Here is a 14,950-nt window from a genome sequence, read left to right as displayed (position 1 = left end):
GGCCGCCCGCACACCAGCCGATTTTTACAAACGATGAGCGATGAAGCCGATTGAAAGCGATGAAGCGCATGTAGGTGTGCGGCGCACACCTACAGATAATTTTCTTCAATATTTATCGCACACGATGTTTCCTGAGGTCACGCGCACACCCACAAATCGCGTCCAAATAATCGGTTCAAAATCAAACGATGTTGTCGCATTTCGTGGAACGATCAACCCGATAAAAAGAAAATCGGGTCTACAAATGAAACGCGCACACCTACATCGTTTTCATCGCTCATCGCCTTCATCGCTTCATCGGTTTGTTAAAAATCCGCGGGTGTGGGTGGCCTTAATTACGAAAATGATGTTTCTCGTAATACGAAATTAGTTTTCTGTAATTAGAAATAGTTTCTCGTAATAACGAAATAAGTCTTGCTCGTAATTTTACGGAAATACGTAAAAACACACACACAAACAACCCGTAGGGGACAGCACCTGGGGGCGGGGTACCCTTCATCGGACAAGCCGGTGCTGCGTACCCAACCAGCTTCACATAGTAGCCCAGCAATGGTACGCGGATCACTTGTTATGTGATATGCTTGTTGTGTACAACTTCCCAACCACATGATATCTCGTGAGACGGCCAATACCGGTGATCAGGACAAATACCCCCGGACGAATCACCCCTGCCGACACATTACCCCCCGGACATTTACTCCCCCCGGACAATTACCCCCCGGACATTGAGGAGGAGCGAGATAGATGACGCGGAGAAGGTAGTGAGGAGAGGATGGAAGGTGATGAGCGAGGGTAGAGGAGGTAGAGAAGGTGCAGGTGTGCGTTGAAGGACGTGATAAAGAGGGGGAGGGCGAGTGAGAATGTGATGGGAGGAGGAGAGAGAGGATGGAGGTAGAGGCACCTCCTCTACCTCCTCCCTGCCTCCACCTCCTCTGCTGCCTTCCTCTCCTCCTCCACCTTCTCTCCCTCCTCCTCTCGTTCCACCACAGTGTTCTCCCCCCACTTCTCCGCCCACTCCTTGCTCCTCCTCCCTTGCCTCGTCCTCTTCACCTTGCCTTCTCCATCCTCTCCCTCCTCCACCTGTATCCCTCCTCATCCGTCCACCACCTCCCCCACCGTTCTCCCCCTCGTCCTCCACCTCCTCTCCCTCCTTCCTCTCCTCCACGTTCTCTCCTTCCCCCTCCTGCCTCCTCCTCCCACCTTCTCCCTCTCCTCCTCCTCCAACACCTTCTCCCCACCTTCTTCCCTGCCTCCTTCCACCACCTTCCCTTCTCCTCCGACCTTCTCCCCCCTCTCCTCACCACCTTCTCCCCACGTTCTTTCTTTCTCATCCTCCCCTCCTCTCCTCCTCCTTCTCCAACCTCCTCTTCTCTCTCCTCCGTCCACCTTTTCTCCCCCATCCTCCTTCCTCCACCACCTTCTACCCCCTCCTCCTCCGACCACCTTTCCACCGTTTCCCCTTTCTCCTCTGCCTCCTTTCCCCCTCCTCTCCTCCACCTCTCTCCTCCTCCTCTCCTCCTCCTCCTCTCCACCTTCTTCCCCCCTCCTCCTACCACTTCTTGCCCTCTCTCGACTCCTCCCTGTATTTCACTGCTTCAACACATGAATAATAAACAACAGTGAGTAAATGTCCGGGTGCGTGATTGTCCGGGGGGTAAATTTCAGGGGTAATTGTCCGGGGTGGTAATTGTCTGGCGGGGTAATTGTCCGGTGAGGTGAATGCATAGCTAGTAAATGTCCGGGCGGGTAATTGTCGGCCGGGGGTAATTGTCGGGGGCGTATATTGTCCCTAGAACCGTCTATACACCCCTTTATGCAGAGTCCAAATGGGCTTTTAATATTCTCATACGAATCAAATGCCACACAAAATTGGGACCCCGGTGTGAATATTGTCTGCGACGATTCCTGCCTATGGAACGCAGCTGAACGCCGACTGGATCAAGGAATTTTCAATAGTATCCTACTTTCTTCCAAGGCAAACAGAACGTACCTCGCTGTACACATCTAAGGTGCACTCCACCCTATATCTATGCAAGTTCCCCACTTCCCTAACAAGCCTTCAATGGAAACAGCGAACAGTTCTAACAATCAGATTTGAGATTCCCTGCGATATAGTCCAAGCGAACGTAGCCTACGGGGCAATGTACGGTTTGCTGAGATAATATCATACCTTGGTTGGCGTAACATAGCAAGGTTTCATCGTAACGCTAAGCCCTAGGCTGGAAGCTAGCCTACGGCATAGAAGTTGGACTCAACTGTTCGTGCATCTAACCAAACGACGTTTAACTCAAGGAGAGCGCACATGCAAGATGACTGTGATTCATTGAAGTTGCCCTTATTCAAGGTAACTATTCGTAATACAGATGAGTGTTTCGTAATTACGCAGAACTATTCGTATTTCGAAATAATTTCGTAATAGGAATACTAATTTCGTTAATTTAGCGAGCAGGACAGGTATTTTTTCTCACATGAGGTGGGTCTCTCTTACCGTGACCTCTCCTACCACAGTACGAGCATACTTCCTGACTGACTGTATCACTGTCATGTCGTTTGGCCCCCTCTCTAACCATGGCTGAAGATCTTTTGCTTCTCTGATACAGGCTGCGTGCAGCAGCTGCACCCTGTGACTGCAAAAGTCTGTTGGCCGATCGCTTGCCTGCCTCTTTGGCCTCCACGAACTTGAAGACCTCCTCGAGAGTCATGTCCTGGTTCGGATCTCCGAGCAGATCGAGTTGAATCTCGCTGTCAGCCAGACCCCTAGTATATAGCTAATACATCGCGGAGAACCTCATTGGTGTAATTCACTTCATTCTGGCAGTTCTGGCATGTCAGTGCAAATTTGCAGACACTCGCTTGTCCAGTGATATGAGCGCCGAATGCACGTACTGGCTCGTCATGTTGTGCAGTGTGAAACGAGCAACCATCGTGTTCTCCTCTCTTACTGCAAGTTTTTTCATTGCTGCCAGTACATGCTCCTCTGACTTATTCGTCAGACTGGCACCAGCTGATCTCGTCAGGTCCCTGCGAAGACCCTCGTCACAACACTCCAGCAGCTGGACTACTTTTTCCTGGCCAGTAACCTTAGTTGCGGAGACATAGTCTGTCCATCTGGTCGTGAAGTAAGTCCATTCTTCGCTCGACCCGCCAGAGGACAATGTAGGTCTCTTCACCTTTTCGACCTTAGCGGGGGCGACTTGCGGTTGGGTGTGTTCCGCTGTCGAATGTATCTGGAGTAACTGTACCACGATTGCAGGATCAACGTCCGCAGTCTTGTACTCGCAGCCAGCAACTGGACAGTTCACGGCAGGCATGATGGGGAACACTCGGGCGTGGACGGTTCGATGTTAGCTGTAGATCACGAATTTGTCAGCATAGATAGGAATAACCATTTGTCTCTGACGCATTGGACGCGGGACAATGCTGACAAATTCACAAAGAGAGTGAGGCCATTTGTATTGACCTGTGCGCCATCTAACGAGCAATTAAATAAACCTGCTCTAATAATATATAATATATAGGGTTAGGGTTAGGGTTAGTCAGAAATAGCTAAACGAGCCAGGTCAAACAGAGGTCAGGGAGACATAGACCCTACGGGCAGTAGTAGAGTAAAGCAAAGTAAAGTAAAGCAGAACCCTGCTATAATGCGCCCTGCGGTAACATGAATTCAGACATATATAACGAGATCATCACTTTACTTTTTTCTCCTTATTTCTCTCTTTCAGTTACTTGATGTGTTTTTGGTATTTTTATGTGTATTTCGGATGACTAAGCGGGAACAACATAAAAATCATTGATTTATTCACTATTCCTGACTAAGGAAATTTCAAATTTTAATTACCCTACTACAAACCAACCCCCACATTTTACTTGGTAGTTTCTTGAACCCCTAATTATGGCAGTATTACAGGGTTTCACTGTTCTTGAAAGTGATTCAGCATGCATATTTGCCAACGTTCTATATATACACACAAAACATGAGCATAGTATTTGAGAGATAACAATAGTAGTTCAGGGAACCTTGAATTGATCAGGAAGGATCACTTGCATTTTAATACCACTGATTAGTACTAGACTGATGCTTCTAATATTATCCTATGGGATTTATTACCTGTTGTAACGTTATTTCATCCCTATCGATGAAGTTATTTTAACAGTGAAGCGGTCGAGCTGGGCTTACACTCTGTTAATAAATAGCATCTATTTTTTCCAGCTCTGCAAATGCTCAACTAGAGGCACAAACAGCAGATCTTGTTCGTGAAGCCGACAAAGTGCTGGTGAGACTTGAGTAATCGTGGTAAAAACTAAATTGTTGAAGGTGGAACACTTCTATCTAAGCCAATAAATGTGTGTTTGGAGCACTCGTGTGTTTTCAAATAGGAGTATTCTGTGTTTGATGAACGTTACGTGATCGATTGTGGTTAAGCCCATCATTAGATAAAGTATACAGGTTTTACGATGCTCTTTCAGAAAGTCCATGATGATATCCTCGTGAAACCAGTTTCGCTGATAGATCAACTAGATGCAGATGACTTCTTCAGGTATGCTCGTGCTTTCATGGTCATATTACCAACAATCTATTGCTGCTAAAATTACTGCTTTTATATCACAAAGATTTGTCCATTTAAAAAGCATTGTCTTATATATCGAAACTTTTGTTGTGATATATTGAGGGTTTCAATACATTTATAACAGTATAGTAAAGCAATGCCAGGATGCTGTACTTTGAATATGATGTATATTTACTATTAAATTTTATAGTTAAGGTGTAAACATGAGACTAACATATATACACGTATCTTCAATATATCTTTGGTCTTTGGGCTACTTGACTGCCAGTTCAGCTTCGTAAACTATGTGTGCTGTTGGTGCATACACACACATTCATTCAAACTAAACGTAAATCATTCAGCAACGGCACATATGCAGCCAACATATAGCATACGATTATCGTCTGAAATATTTTTCCTTTGCTGCCGTCCAGGATACAGTTCTACGTATCTTATCTATGATGATTTACAAGACCTTCTGATTGCTATCCAGACCCTAAAAACCACTTGTGTCTTGTTAAGGACACTTCTTTATTGACTATCTGTAGTTTCCCATTGGGACAATCCTTGGATACAGCAGTTCTACTAGAGCACAGTGTAGGCTACTGCTTCACCATATAGAAGTTATGAAACCAATTTCGTAGTGCTAGCATGTAGTTTAAAGTGAGAACAGCTGTTTTGTGATTTTAGAGATGAGGAGGATGAAGATATCCCACACAGAAGGAAATCTGTGGGAGTACGGAAGGCTGCAGTTGGTGCTAGACCCAAATCTTATAATCTCAATAAGGAAAACAACGCTGTCAGGTAATCTTAGAGCATGGAAATTATCTAGTGATTGTACTGGTATTATTTGATTTCGTTATAGTGTCATTTCATGTAACAACAGAACCGTATTACAGCAAACATGGAAGGTAATTTGGCAGCACTATTCCTACTACTGGACGGTAACTGCGACATCTCCACGTGTCTCGTTCATCCATTATCCATGTTTATGTCCATCATTATTCCCTGCACTGTGGCTTTGCGTCGTCACAGGCATTTCATGAGATTTATTTCTCAATGCCCCTAATTGAGCTTGTCTCAGAAGGGGAAGGCAAATCATTAGTAATCTACCTGCAGTTATATAGATGATTTATTATTGCGAATAAAATATCTACTAACTGCTATCGGAGAGTACATAAACCATGCGTCATGTGCTACAATTTATGAGGTTTCGTTACGATATAATAAACCTACAGCTGAGCGATTTACCATGTTTCTTGTATGTTAGTACTTGTGTACATGCTCCTCAGGCAGGAGACGGCCAGACGCCAAGTGGGCGCGGAGACGGATGTCGCCGTCCCTGACGGTGCAGACGCCGACTTCAGCGAGGCCATTGCGGCCATCGAATCAAAGCTGAAGGACGATGCTGCCATCTGTCGGGCAGCGGAGGAAGATGACGACGTTCTGCCGGAGGCTGCTGCCGGCATGGGCCCGGGTGAGCAAACAACTGCATTGTCTCACTACAGGCCTAGCTGTTTGTTTGGGAGGGTCGTGTTGAATCCATATGATTTGGTCATGATCTGCCCAAAACAAATGCAAGTGTTCCTCCAATGGGGCAACTGTTGATGTAGCCTATCATAGGATCGTTCATAACTAGCTTTAACCAGTCATTGGAGTCTGCTGTGCCACCATATTGGATCCGCTTCTAATCCATCTCCCCGGCAGTATCACTAATACGAGATTCGCATCAGCATAACTCGCCCAGAAACCAAGCAGGGTCTCCGGATCCGTGTGATCTTGATCATATGATCCGCTGTAACAAGTGCACCTTAGGCATTGCCTGCAAGCCATGAGCAGCTATACAGCACCACCCTGGGACTCCAACAAATGTATTTTCTATTATTCACTGCAACTAACAATGAATCATTATAACTAGTGAGGATTGTCACAAGGTGGTAGCACCGGTGGCTTAATTGACTATCGTAATCATTAGAGTATATCTGAAAGGTGCAATGTCATGTTTTCATTAAACGTTGTCAGTGGAAAACTAGCTAAGTCTGGTGATATATCTCTTGCCACGTAAGCTATTTCACCTGCTTATGGATGATGCGCAGGTATTCATCTGTCTAGAAAGTAACTTGCTTAGTTCGGCTCGATGTGTTTTATACTAGGTGTCTCATAAATTTAGCATGTTAGGCTAATGTGTTCATTCACATTCGCTAATAGTATTAGTCATATTAATAATAATATTATCTGTATCAGCATTGAACATGCTAGCATGAAATTAACAGCATGAAATTGACAGCATAGTACAGCCGTCATGGCAGACTAAATTCTAACTCTTTTCTCCTTTATCCCGGGCATCGCCGGGTAGCCCAGCTAGTAATAATATGTATTTTTCCTTCCTGTAGAAGTTACTGTGAGGTTTCTGAAAGCAAAAGTTAGAGTCATGCACGAGGAATTGGATGATTTGGTGAAAGAATGCGATAACAAGGTACCCAATTAAACACTGACTTGTCATAGGGGTTGATCGTGATATTTGTGTAACGTGCATGATCTGGTACTATCATACGGGTCCCAAGGTCATATAAGATGGCATGCTGCTCTTTTACATATTTAGTGTGTGAGTGCCATTCTACTAAATAAATTATGAAACTTAACAACAACAATGACAACAACAACAATGACAACGACAACAACAACAACAACAATAACAGTAATAACAACAACGTACTAGTAGTATTTTTCACACAGCACATATGTAGCACAGTATGTAAATGTGTACGATCGCCGGCGAGCAATGGCGTGTGTGTCATTATAGTATCTCACTATCACAGGATCAGCGAAGGAGCGAGATTGAGGCGAGACTCAAGACGCTGGAGGAGGACAATGCTAAGCTGCTCAAGATGAAGTCCTCTCAGCAGCTTCAGATTGAGAAGCAGAAGAAGCTCGCGGAGGAAGCCAGGTGCCGAGCCGAGACCCTCAACGGCCAGCTGGTTGCCGTGAAGAGGGTGGGTGCTTACTCTCCTCTACAAACTAGTGCTGCCTTTCACGGGATGAATATTTTGAGGAGAAACTAAAAGGATTGATCTGATGGCTGAGTTAGCTGTTCCGTTTGTCGGTATCAGTGAGGAAAAAGAACAAAATTATAGTATATGTGTAATGATAGCAGATAGTTAAGTATCTAACTATGTTTGAGTGTTCTGTGCATGCTAGTGTGTTTGTCTGTGGTAGTGCATGAGTGCGTTTGTTCATGGGTGCATGTGTGCATGCCTGTCTGATAGCATGCATGTGTGCTTGCCTGTGTGCATGCATATTCCTATGTGCAAGTATCTGCGCATTCATAAGCACACGTGTATCCTTGCATGCTCACATTTGTACATCTGTGTTGTATGTGTGTGCGTGTGTGTGCGTGTGTGTGTGCGTGCGTGCGTCCATGCGTCCGTGCATGTGTGTGCATGATCCCTGTGTAATTTGCTTGCAGGAGCTGGACATGGTCCAACGGTCTCAGAAACAAGCGGGCAGCTCCCAAAGCGCGCTGGAGGTCAGGTTAAATCGTGCTCTTGAGGAGCTGGAGAAGAACAAGAAGGAAGTACACAAATCCCGAATCTCCGCGAAGGTACGCTTGTGCCACCTCACTGACACAGATCAGTTCCACACACTCATCTCACACAGATGTGTTTGGTCAGTGTTGTCGCCCTTTTAATGGGACATGATCTGGAATTTACGTGCTCTCGGGTGCTCTAACTTTGGCCCAGAACCAAGCCCACCGATGATGAGTGATTGCAGTGGTTGTTTTTGCTTATAGTTTTTTGCTTATTGTTTTCACTTTTAGTTTATTAGTGTTGTTGGCAGTACGTTTTCCGTGCGCACATGGATAAATAGTTTCTGGTCATATGGTGTGGTCCATTGAAACTTACATGTACTCACGGCACCTGAATATGCCATACTAAGGGGAGCTAAATGCCAGGGGCCTGTTGTCAGAAACATCGTAAAGCTAAAGCTAATGTTAATGCTAGGATAGCATGTACGACTAATGTTAATTAATGTTGTGAGAATTGCATAAACAGAAACGCATCGCTGCTACGAGAAATTTTACAATAATGGATAATTTGCTGTCCCTCGTCTGCTGATTGGATAAGAATCTATCACAAACACCAACTTCATATACATTTATTGTACATGACAGGAATAGATACTTATTATGATTAGTTTTTAATATTCTCTTGGTCGCATGCTTTATATGTTGTTCATCTCGTGTTTATACGCAGGATGTGAGTGAGCAGGAAAGGAAGAAGGTTGATGGTTTGATGGCAGAGGTGAAGCGGCTGGACAGACAGAAGGCTGAGCTGATATCTGCCTTCAAAAAGCAGATGAAATACATCAGCATACTCAAGAAGCAAAAGGTACATAAGCATGCATACATTCCTATAAAAGCGAACCATGCGTGAGTACCTCTGTCTCTTAAAGATACTCAAGTGTGCATACATGTCAATGGAAGGTGTTCACATGTGCATACCATTTAATTAAATGTGCACGAGCATGCATACTGGTCAATCAAAGGCACGCATGCATATCTGTCAATCAGCTAGATATCTAGCACATCAGTACATCCAGCCATATCCCGTATTGAACCTGTTCAGAGAGACCGGGTTGTCTTCATGAAATGATCAAAATTTCAATCATAGTCATCCTTGATTCTAAAATAAACCATATTCATGTAGCATGCTTCTTAAAAAGGTGATACTTAAACACGATGGTATGCTATGTAGGTTAGCAAATTATTGAAGTATGTTTTTAATCGTTTTTTTCTCATAGCTGAAACTTATAACTTTTTTTCAGGTGCTACTTGAAGCGGCAAAACTACTGTCATTCAGCGAGGAAGAGTTTGTTAAAGCCCTGGACTGGGGAAGTGGTCTTACAAAGGCCTAACGAGCTCACTGCAGGTATAAACACTCTAATCATGAATCTGCCAATCACTCTGACCAACAAGCCTTGCATTAGACCACAAAACCTACTTGCACACACGTCAAAAGCTTTAAAAAAATTCACTCGATTATAGAATCAGTATTCGTGAACCTGGTGTCGGATCAGTACGAAATACCCCTAAATCGAATTACAGGGGGCGCCACCATAAATATTTTCTACAGAAATCACGCTAGCCTGCATAATTCTGCGTTTAAACTATCGATTTTTGTCAGCAAATCGTACCGATTTCAAGTGCATTCCAACATAATCGGCTGAAATTCGATTGTGTTGGAGTCAGAGTCGGAGTCAAGTCGTCGAGTTGGAGAAATAGAACGTGTCTAACTCGGCCCGACTCCGACTGCAACACAATCGAATTTCAGTCGTGCAATCAATCAAAAATCAATCGAGCATCAATCAAAAAGTGCGTCAGCAAATTGTACCGATTTCAAGTGCATTCCAACACAATCGACTGAAATTCGATTGTGTTGCAATGCACTTGAAATCGGTACGATTTGCTGACAAAAATCGATAGCGTAAATGCAGCATAACACTGATTCGGCTTTTACAACATTTGAATATTACAACACATCCGTGCAAATTCTTTACTACTTAGATTGAAGGTCCATCACTTATAGCTTGCCCGAGGCATTTCTTTGGTATACTTTGCAGATTTTATTCATGTATTTGTTTTGTAGGGATATATAAACACGAATCTCTCTCATCACTACTACCACCACTACTACTACCACTACTTCTACAGTGAGCCAATGAGTACTAAGTATACTTATGTGATACTATTAGTGTAAATTCTGGTCTAGTTCACCAAACATGAAAGTAAGATTAATGACTGTTTAAAGTCATGGGCAGACATCATTAAATAAGCATGTATGAACTAATATCGGCATTTCTTGTTGACGTTAAATATCTAGTGAATTTATTCAGAATCTTCAGAATTCTTCAGAATATATTAAACCTGCAGATTAAGCCATCTGTGATACTGAAGTCATTCAATTTTGAAAACATTTGAAGAGGTGGACATACTTGTGATTTATAATGTAGTGAATACGAGAACCAAAGTAAGCACACATGAACGAGTGTAATCCTAATTGCCTTACAATGTATTATGTTGCAAGCGAAGTGTTGGCAGTGAAACATGTAAAAGTTATGGAGGTCAAAGTAACAGTGTTTCTAAATAAATTGCACCTGACTTGTCTGTGTTAATGGCACACGTGGTGATAATTATTCACTTTTTCTGTTCAAGATTTTCCAGAGAATTTTATATGCGATCACCTTTTGCAAAAAGTGCTCCATCTCAATATTGGTTTTAACACTGGCAGTGTGAATATGCATTAGTGCATCTCGGGTTAAACGGGGTTTTCCGTGGAAGTTTATGGTCGTAGAACTTTTCACTTGGATCTATTGCTGTGCATTCGCCAGTTATTTCTGAGTGTTTACATGTGGCCATCAAAGTCAAATTCTTATCTAGAATGAGGCTAGAAAATCCATTATTTACTATAAATTATAATTGAACTCATTAAAAACTCATTTTGATGTCTTATCTGTGAACGTATTACAGAGCCAGTCGATTTGTAAGGAACTGGTCTGTCTGTGAAGTTGAGGAGCCAAAACGATGTCAAAATTGCAAAGTTTCATCTGCATCAACTGTGATTGAGTTGCCATGATTATCGGCTGTGTTGTACACAATGTTAGCATTAAGAGAATTGAACGTGCTAGCATGGAAGTTGACTTCCTTCAATTCAGTTGCGGATGCTCAAACGCAAATTGTCTACAGATGCGTAACTCTAACCAACGCCCTTCATTAACGAGGTCATCCGTCCTTACCGTCCGTCCTGTTATTATTCATTATTGTTATATCTTTCTTTTTTTTTATATCACTTTATGTAACGTATCTAAATCCTGCATACGTTTATCAGGAGTGAATAATAATAGATATTATTATATAGTTTGAGTCTCGTGTATAAACACACAGCAGACTCACGCTTAGCACAACTCACGCTACTTGAGTGACAGCATTGCACTGAGAGTGATTAGTTCCCAATGTTATGGGTGTTTGAAACTAATATTGAGTATTGCATTTCTTCGCTTATGTTCAAATGTCGATGTGACGGAGTAAACTGCATAGAGCGAATGATCTAGGGCGAGTAGAAATCTACTGTTTAGTGCAGAGTACCTCCAGGCTCTTTTACGCCATACAGAGTATTATCAATCGATTTTATCGTTAGCTTATGTTTTAACGATGTATCAGCTTTGTGTTCAGTCCACCCAGGGCAGTGTGACTTGTAGTGCTTTGTAATACGATTTAATTAAGTAGACTAGTTTTAATGTGTGTGCCAAATCACTTTTTGTAGGTTTGGTATTATTTTTTATATGAATTATGATCTGCATTTCTATTCTATTTTTTAGTTGCAGTCCATGTAATTAATGTACACGGATTAATGTATTTTACAATACAGTATGTCTGCGCCTTTGGAACAGTAAATAACAACCCTAGTTTTGTCATTATACCTTGATGTATTCAGAAATGAGATAAGAACACTACAGTCTTGCTCTTACTGCTAATGTGATCACAGATGTGCTTTATTGATATCGATAACTTAATATTCAGTTTGTTATTGATTAATGAAACCAACAAATTTTGTGTTTTTGTATATAAATAGGTCGTGGTGATCACGACTACGTTTTTTTGTACGTTAGTACGTACATGTTCACGCACACATATTCAACACACACATACATAGATATCTATCCATAATTATATAATACCTCACTGTACTACATATCCATCCGCATATATCGAACGGTCACGGAGAATACACACAAGTGACACAAAGTAATATTTATACACGTGACCTAAAATAAATAAGAAATCTCCATTTACAGTAGTACAATAAACATGGATGCACTCGTAATATATACGTATTCATAGTAGTACTTGTGATAATAATGAAGAATAGTGATAATGTACAATGATAAAGTGCATAATGTACAACTAGTGCAACCAATGATGTATATCATAATATGGTTTGCAAAAAAACGCTTGGGTGTGATCTTATTTAATTATTAATATATAACTATATTTCTCATCTGTAATATCTGATTGCAGAGCCACAACTCGTTTTTCTCTCTCGCGAATACCGTTTCACTGCGGTACTACTACGCGGGACTTCAAAATCAATTACTTCAAACATTCATACATTTCGTGAAGATAATAGGACGAGCACCGGGTACATAATACATATACACAACAACACAACAAGTGGTATATGGACCGGAAGTCCCCGAATTGCGACAGTCTTCTAGACGGACGCGTGCTTTTGTCCAGCAGCAGCAACAGCAGTAATAGCAGACTGTGGCAGTCCTTGTTATCTTTAGGAGGAAATCTGAGCCCTCCATCACAATGTACGACGCAATGCCGGAATCGGCGAATACAAAGTGTGGACTCTGCGCGTCATCAATGCCCCCGCAATCAGTGGCGTAGATAAGGGGGGCCAAATGGGGTCATGGCCCCCCTGTTGATCCGAAAGTAAAAAAATAATTGTTCTACTAAAAAGAGAATCGTCGTGAAAGAGAAAAATCCTGGCTACGCCACTGCCCGCAATCGTGCATGTAGTGGGTTGTGGGAGTCGTGTGTATGAAGTCGAAGCTGTCAGGTCTTACAGCAGTCTGTCTTTTTGGCATCGGCGTTGGCACCGTCTAGTTTGAAGCTCTGGCTCCTATAGAACTGCACTTCCTTCCCCTCGTCTTCGGCCTTTGTGACCCTGGCCAGATCCTGCACCGTGTAGTTGTACGCGTTCAGCTAGAGAAAAGGCCAAACAGAGATTTTCCGTTAACGACCATTTACCGTTTAGATTCTCCCGTGTTAGGCTCTCGCTGGCATAATATACTTATGATATTATCCAGCGAAATTTCGTCGCTAACGTTCTAGTTCAATTGCACAGAGTAGTGTAGAGACGGTCCCGGCCTCTGCTGCCCGCATGTCGGATGCTACGCAGCGTTTTCTGCCACCAAGCGTGGGCACACTGAATACCCCCCCCCCCCCCCCAGCAATGCTCAACGTCGTTGCTGTTATTTTAGTTTGTTAGTTTAATTACAACATTTCGCGTATTTATTAGGTTACAATAAGAATAATAATAAACGCGTGTGTTTAAGCGTGTTCATCTCCAATTGCACGTGTGCTTGCCTTGTTTTCGTTTGACCGAAAACAACGGTAGTAGCGCTTCACCGATAATATAATGTGATTCAACGGAAAAACGAGACTCACGTTACGAAATTTCGCGTTACGGTTAACTCTTTCAAGGCCTCGTGGAGTCGGTACCCCCGGGAGGGAATCCTCTAGTGTCGAATAGATCGGCGTCAACCATGCATGCAGCTCTAGATCTAACAACAACAGCCCGCGGTATCGCGACGACTCTCTCTCTCTCTCTCTCTCTCTCTCTCTCTCCAGAGATCGACAGAAGCATTTTGTCATAAATTACAGGGGGATTAGGGAATTTCATCCGCGATGATGCTTTTTTTTCGACCGTCTGCCGTAATTTTTTCCATGGATTCGCCCACGCGATTCTAATTTTACGGTCGCGGGGAGCATCTGCCCCATCCGCGTATCGCTGGACAAGTCGGCCCAGTGTGAACTGGCAGCGCGTTTAACAAAATTCTTATGCGGTTGTTTGAGAGTAATTTTATTTCATTTTAAATTCAATAAGTACTTCAGATATTAGAACAGGTTAGCGACAACCGATTCAGCTCCTGGCTTGGACCAGCTAGACAAATGAAGCGGTTGCCCTGTCATAATGCAGGCCGGTACTAGGCTGGTGGATTACTGGAATTAGCAGTGATATCGACTGATGTTTCTTCCGCACAGTTTTAACAAAGACAGCTAGGCCGGATGCCCGAGACGTTGCCGCAACGGCGCTGGCGCCGATGCGCGCCCAAGAATATTTCTATCGCAGGCACTCGAATTATGAGCGACAAGGGAGGCATCAAGGCAATTTTTGGGGGCATGTGAGAAATTGCCTTGAATTTTCTCTAAAATGGATGGCAGTCCCGGGGAGGCAATTTTAAAGTGCACCGAAGGCAGCCTTTTTTTACCGTGTAACTGTACAGACCGTCTCCCCACATGTACAGTCGTCTTCCCGCCCCGATGGTATGCTTACACGGCTAACACCGACGCGGCCTGTACCCCCTCTGGCTAACCTGGAGTACAGTAATTACAGGGATTCACATTAACTTTTTATTTCACTTAGAGCATGCGGGCTGAGTAGTGACTGTAACTGGAGGAAACACGAGCGCGAACCTCAGTTTCACGTAGCCCAGACGCAGACGCATGTGTTATGTCGAAAACTTTCTGTCATCGTATGAATTCTACACAAGCTACCCTCCGTAGCAGATCACAGCTGGCATTCTTCCGGCGCGAGCTTGTTTCGGCCGGCGCTTTT

General features: G+C 43.3%; 1 protein-coding gene across 1 annotated transcript in view; it reads left to right on the top strand.

The window, feature by feature from the left end:
- Window positions 1–12,143, top strand: part of LOC106821143 (testis-expressed sequence 9 protein-like) — a 67,259-nt gene extending 55,116 nt beyond the window's left edge. The window contains exons 3-12 of the mRNA XM_014825830.1: window positions 4,211–4,274; window positions 4,468–4,538; window positions 5,238–5,351; window positions 5,840–6,024; window positions 6,941–7,023; window positions 7,367–7,540; window positions 8,014–8,148; window positions 8,801–8,935; window positions 9,372–9,475; window positions 10,193–12,143. Coding sequence (XP_014681316.1) covers window positions 4,211–4,274; window positions 4,468–4,538; window positions 5,238–5,351; window positions 5,840–6,024; window positions 6,941–7,023; window positions 7,367–7,540; window positions 8,014–8,148; window positions 8,801–8,935; window positions 9,372–9,461 — 1,051 coding nt within the window. The 3' untranslated portion in view covers window positions 9,462–9,475; window positions 10,193–12,143. The remainder of the gene's footprint in view (window positions 1–4,210; window positions 4,275–4,467; window positions 4,539–5,237; window positions 5,352–5,839; window positions 6,025–6,940; window positions 7,024–7,366; window positions 7,541–8,013; window positions 8,149–8,800; window positions 8,936–9,371; window positions 9,476–10,192) is intronic.
- Window positions 12,144–14,950: the final 2,807 nt, after the last annotated feature.

Source organism: Priapulus caudatus, unplaced genomic scaffold (genome assembly GCF_000485595.1).
Source record: "Priapulus caudatus unplaced genomic scaffold, Priapulus_caudatus-5.0.1 Scaffold60, whole genome shotgun sequence".
In the NCBI taxonomy this organism is placed as follows: Eukaryota; Metazoa; Priapulida; class Priapulimorpha; order Priapulimorphida; family Priapulidae; genus Priapulus; species Priapulus caudatus.
This window is presented reverse-complemented; position numbering and strand designations above follow the sequence as displayed.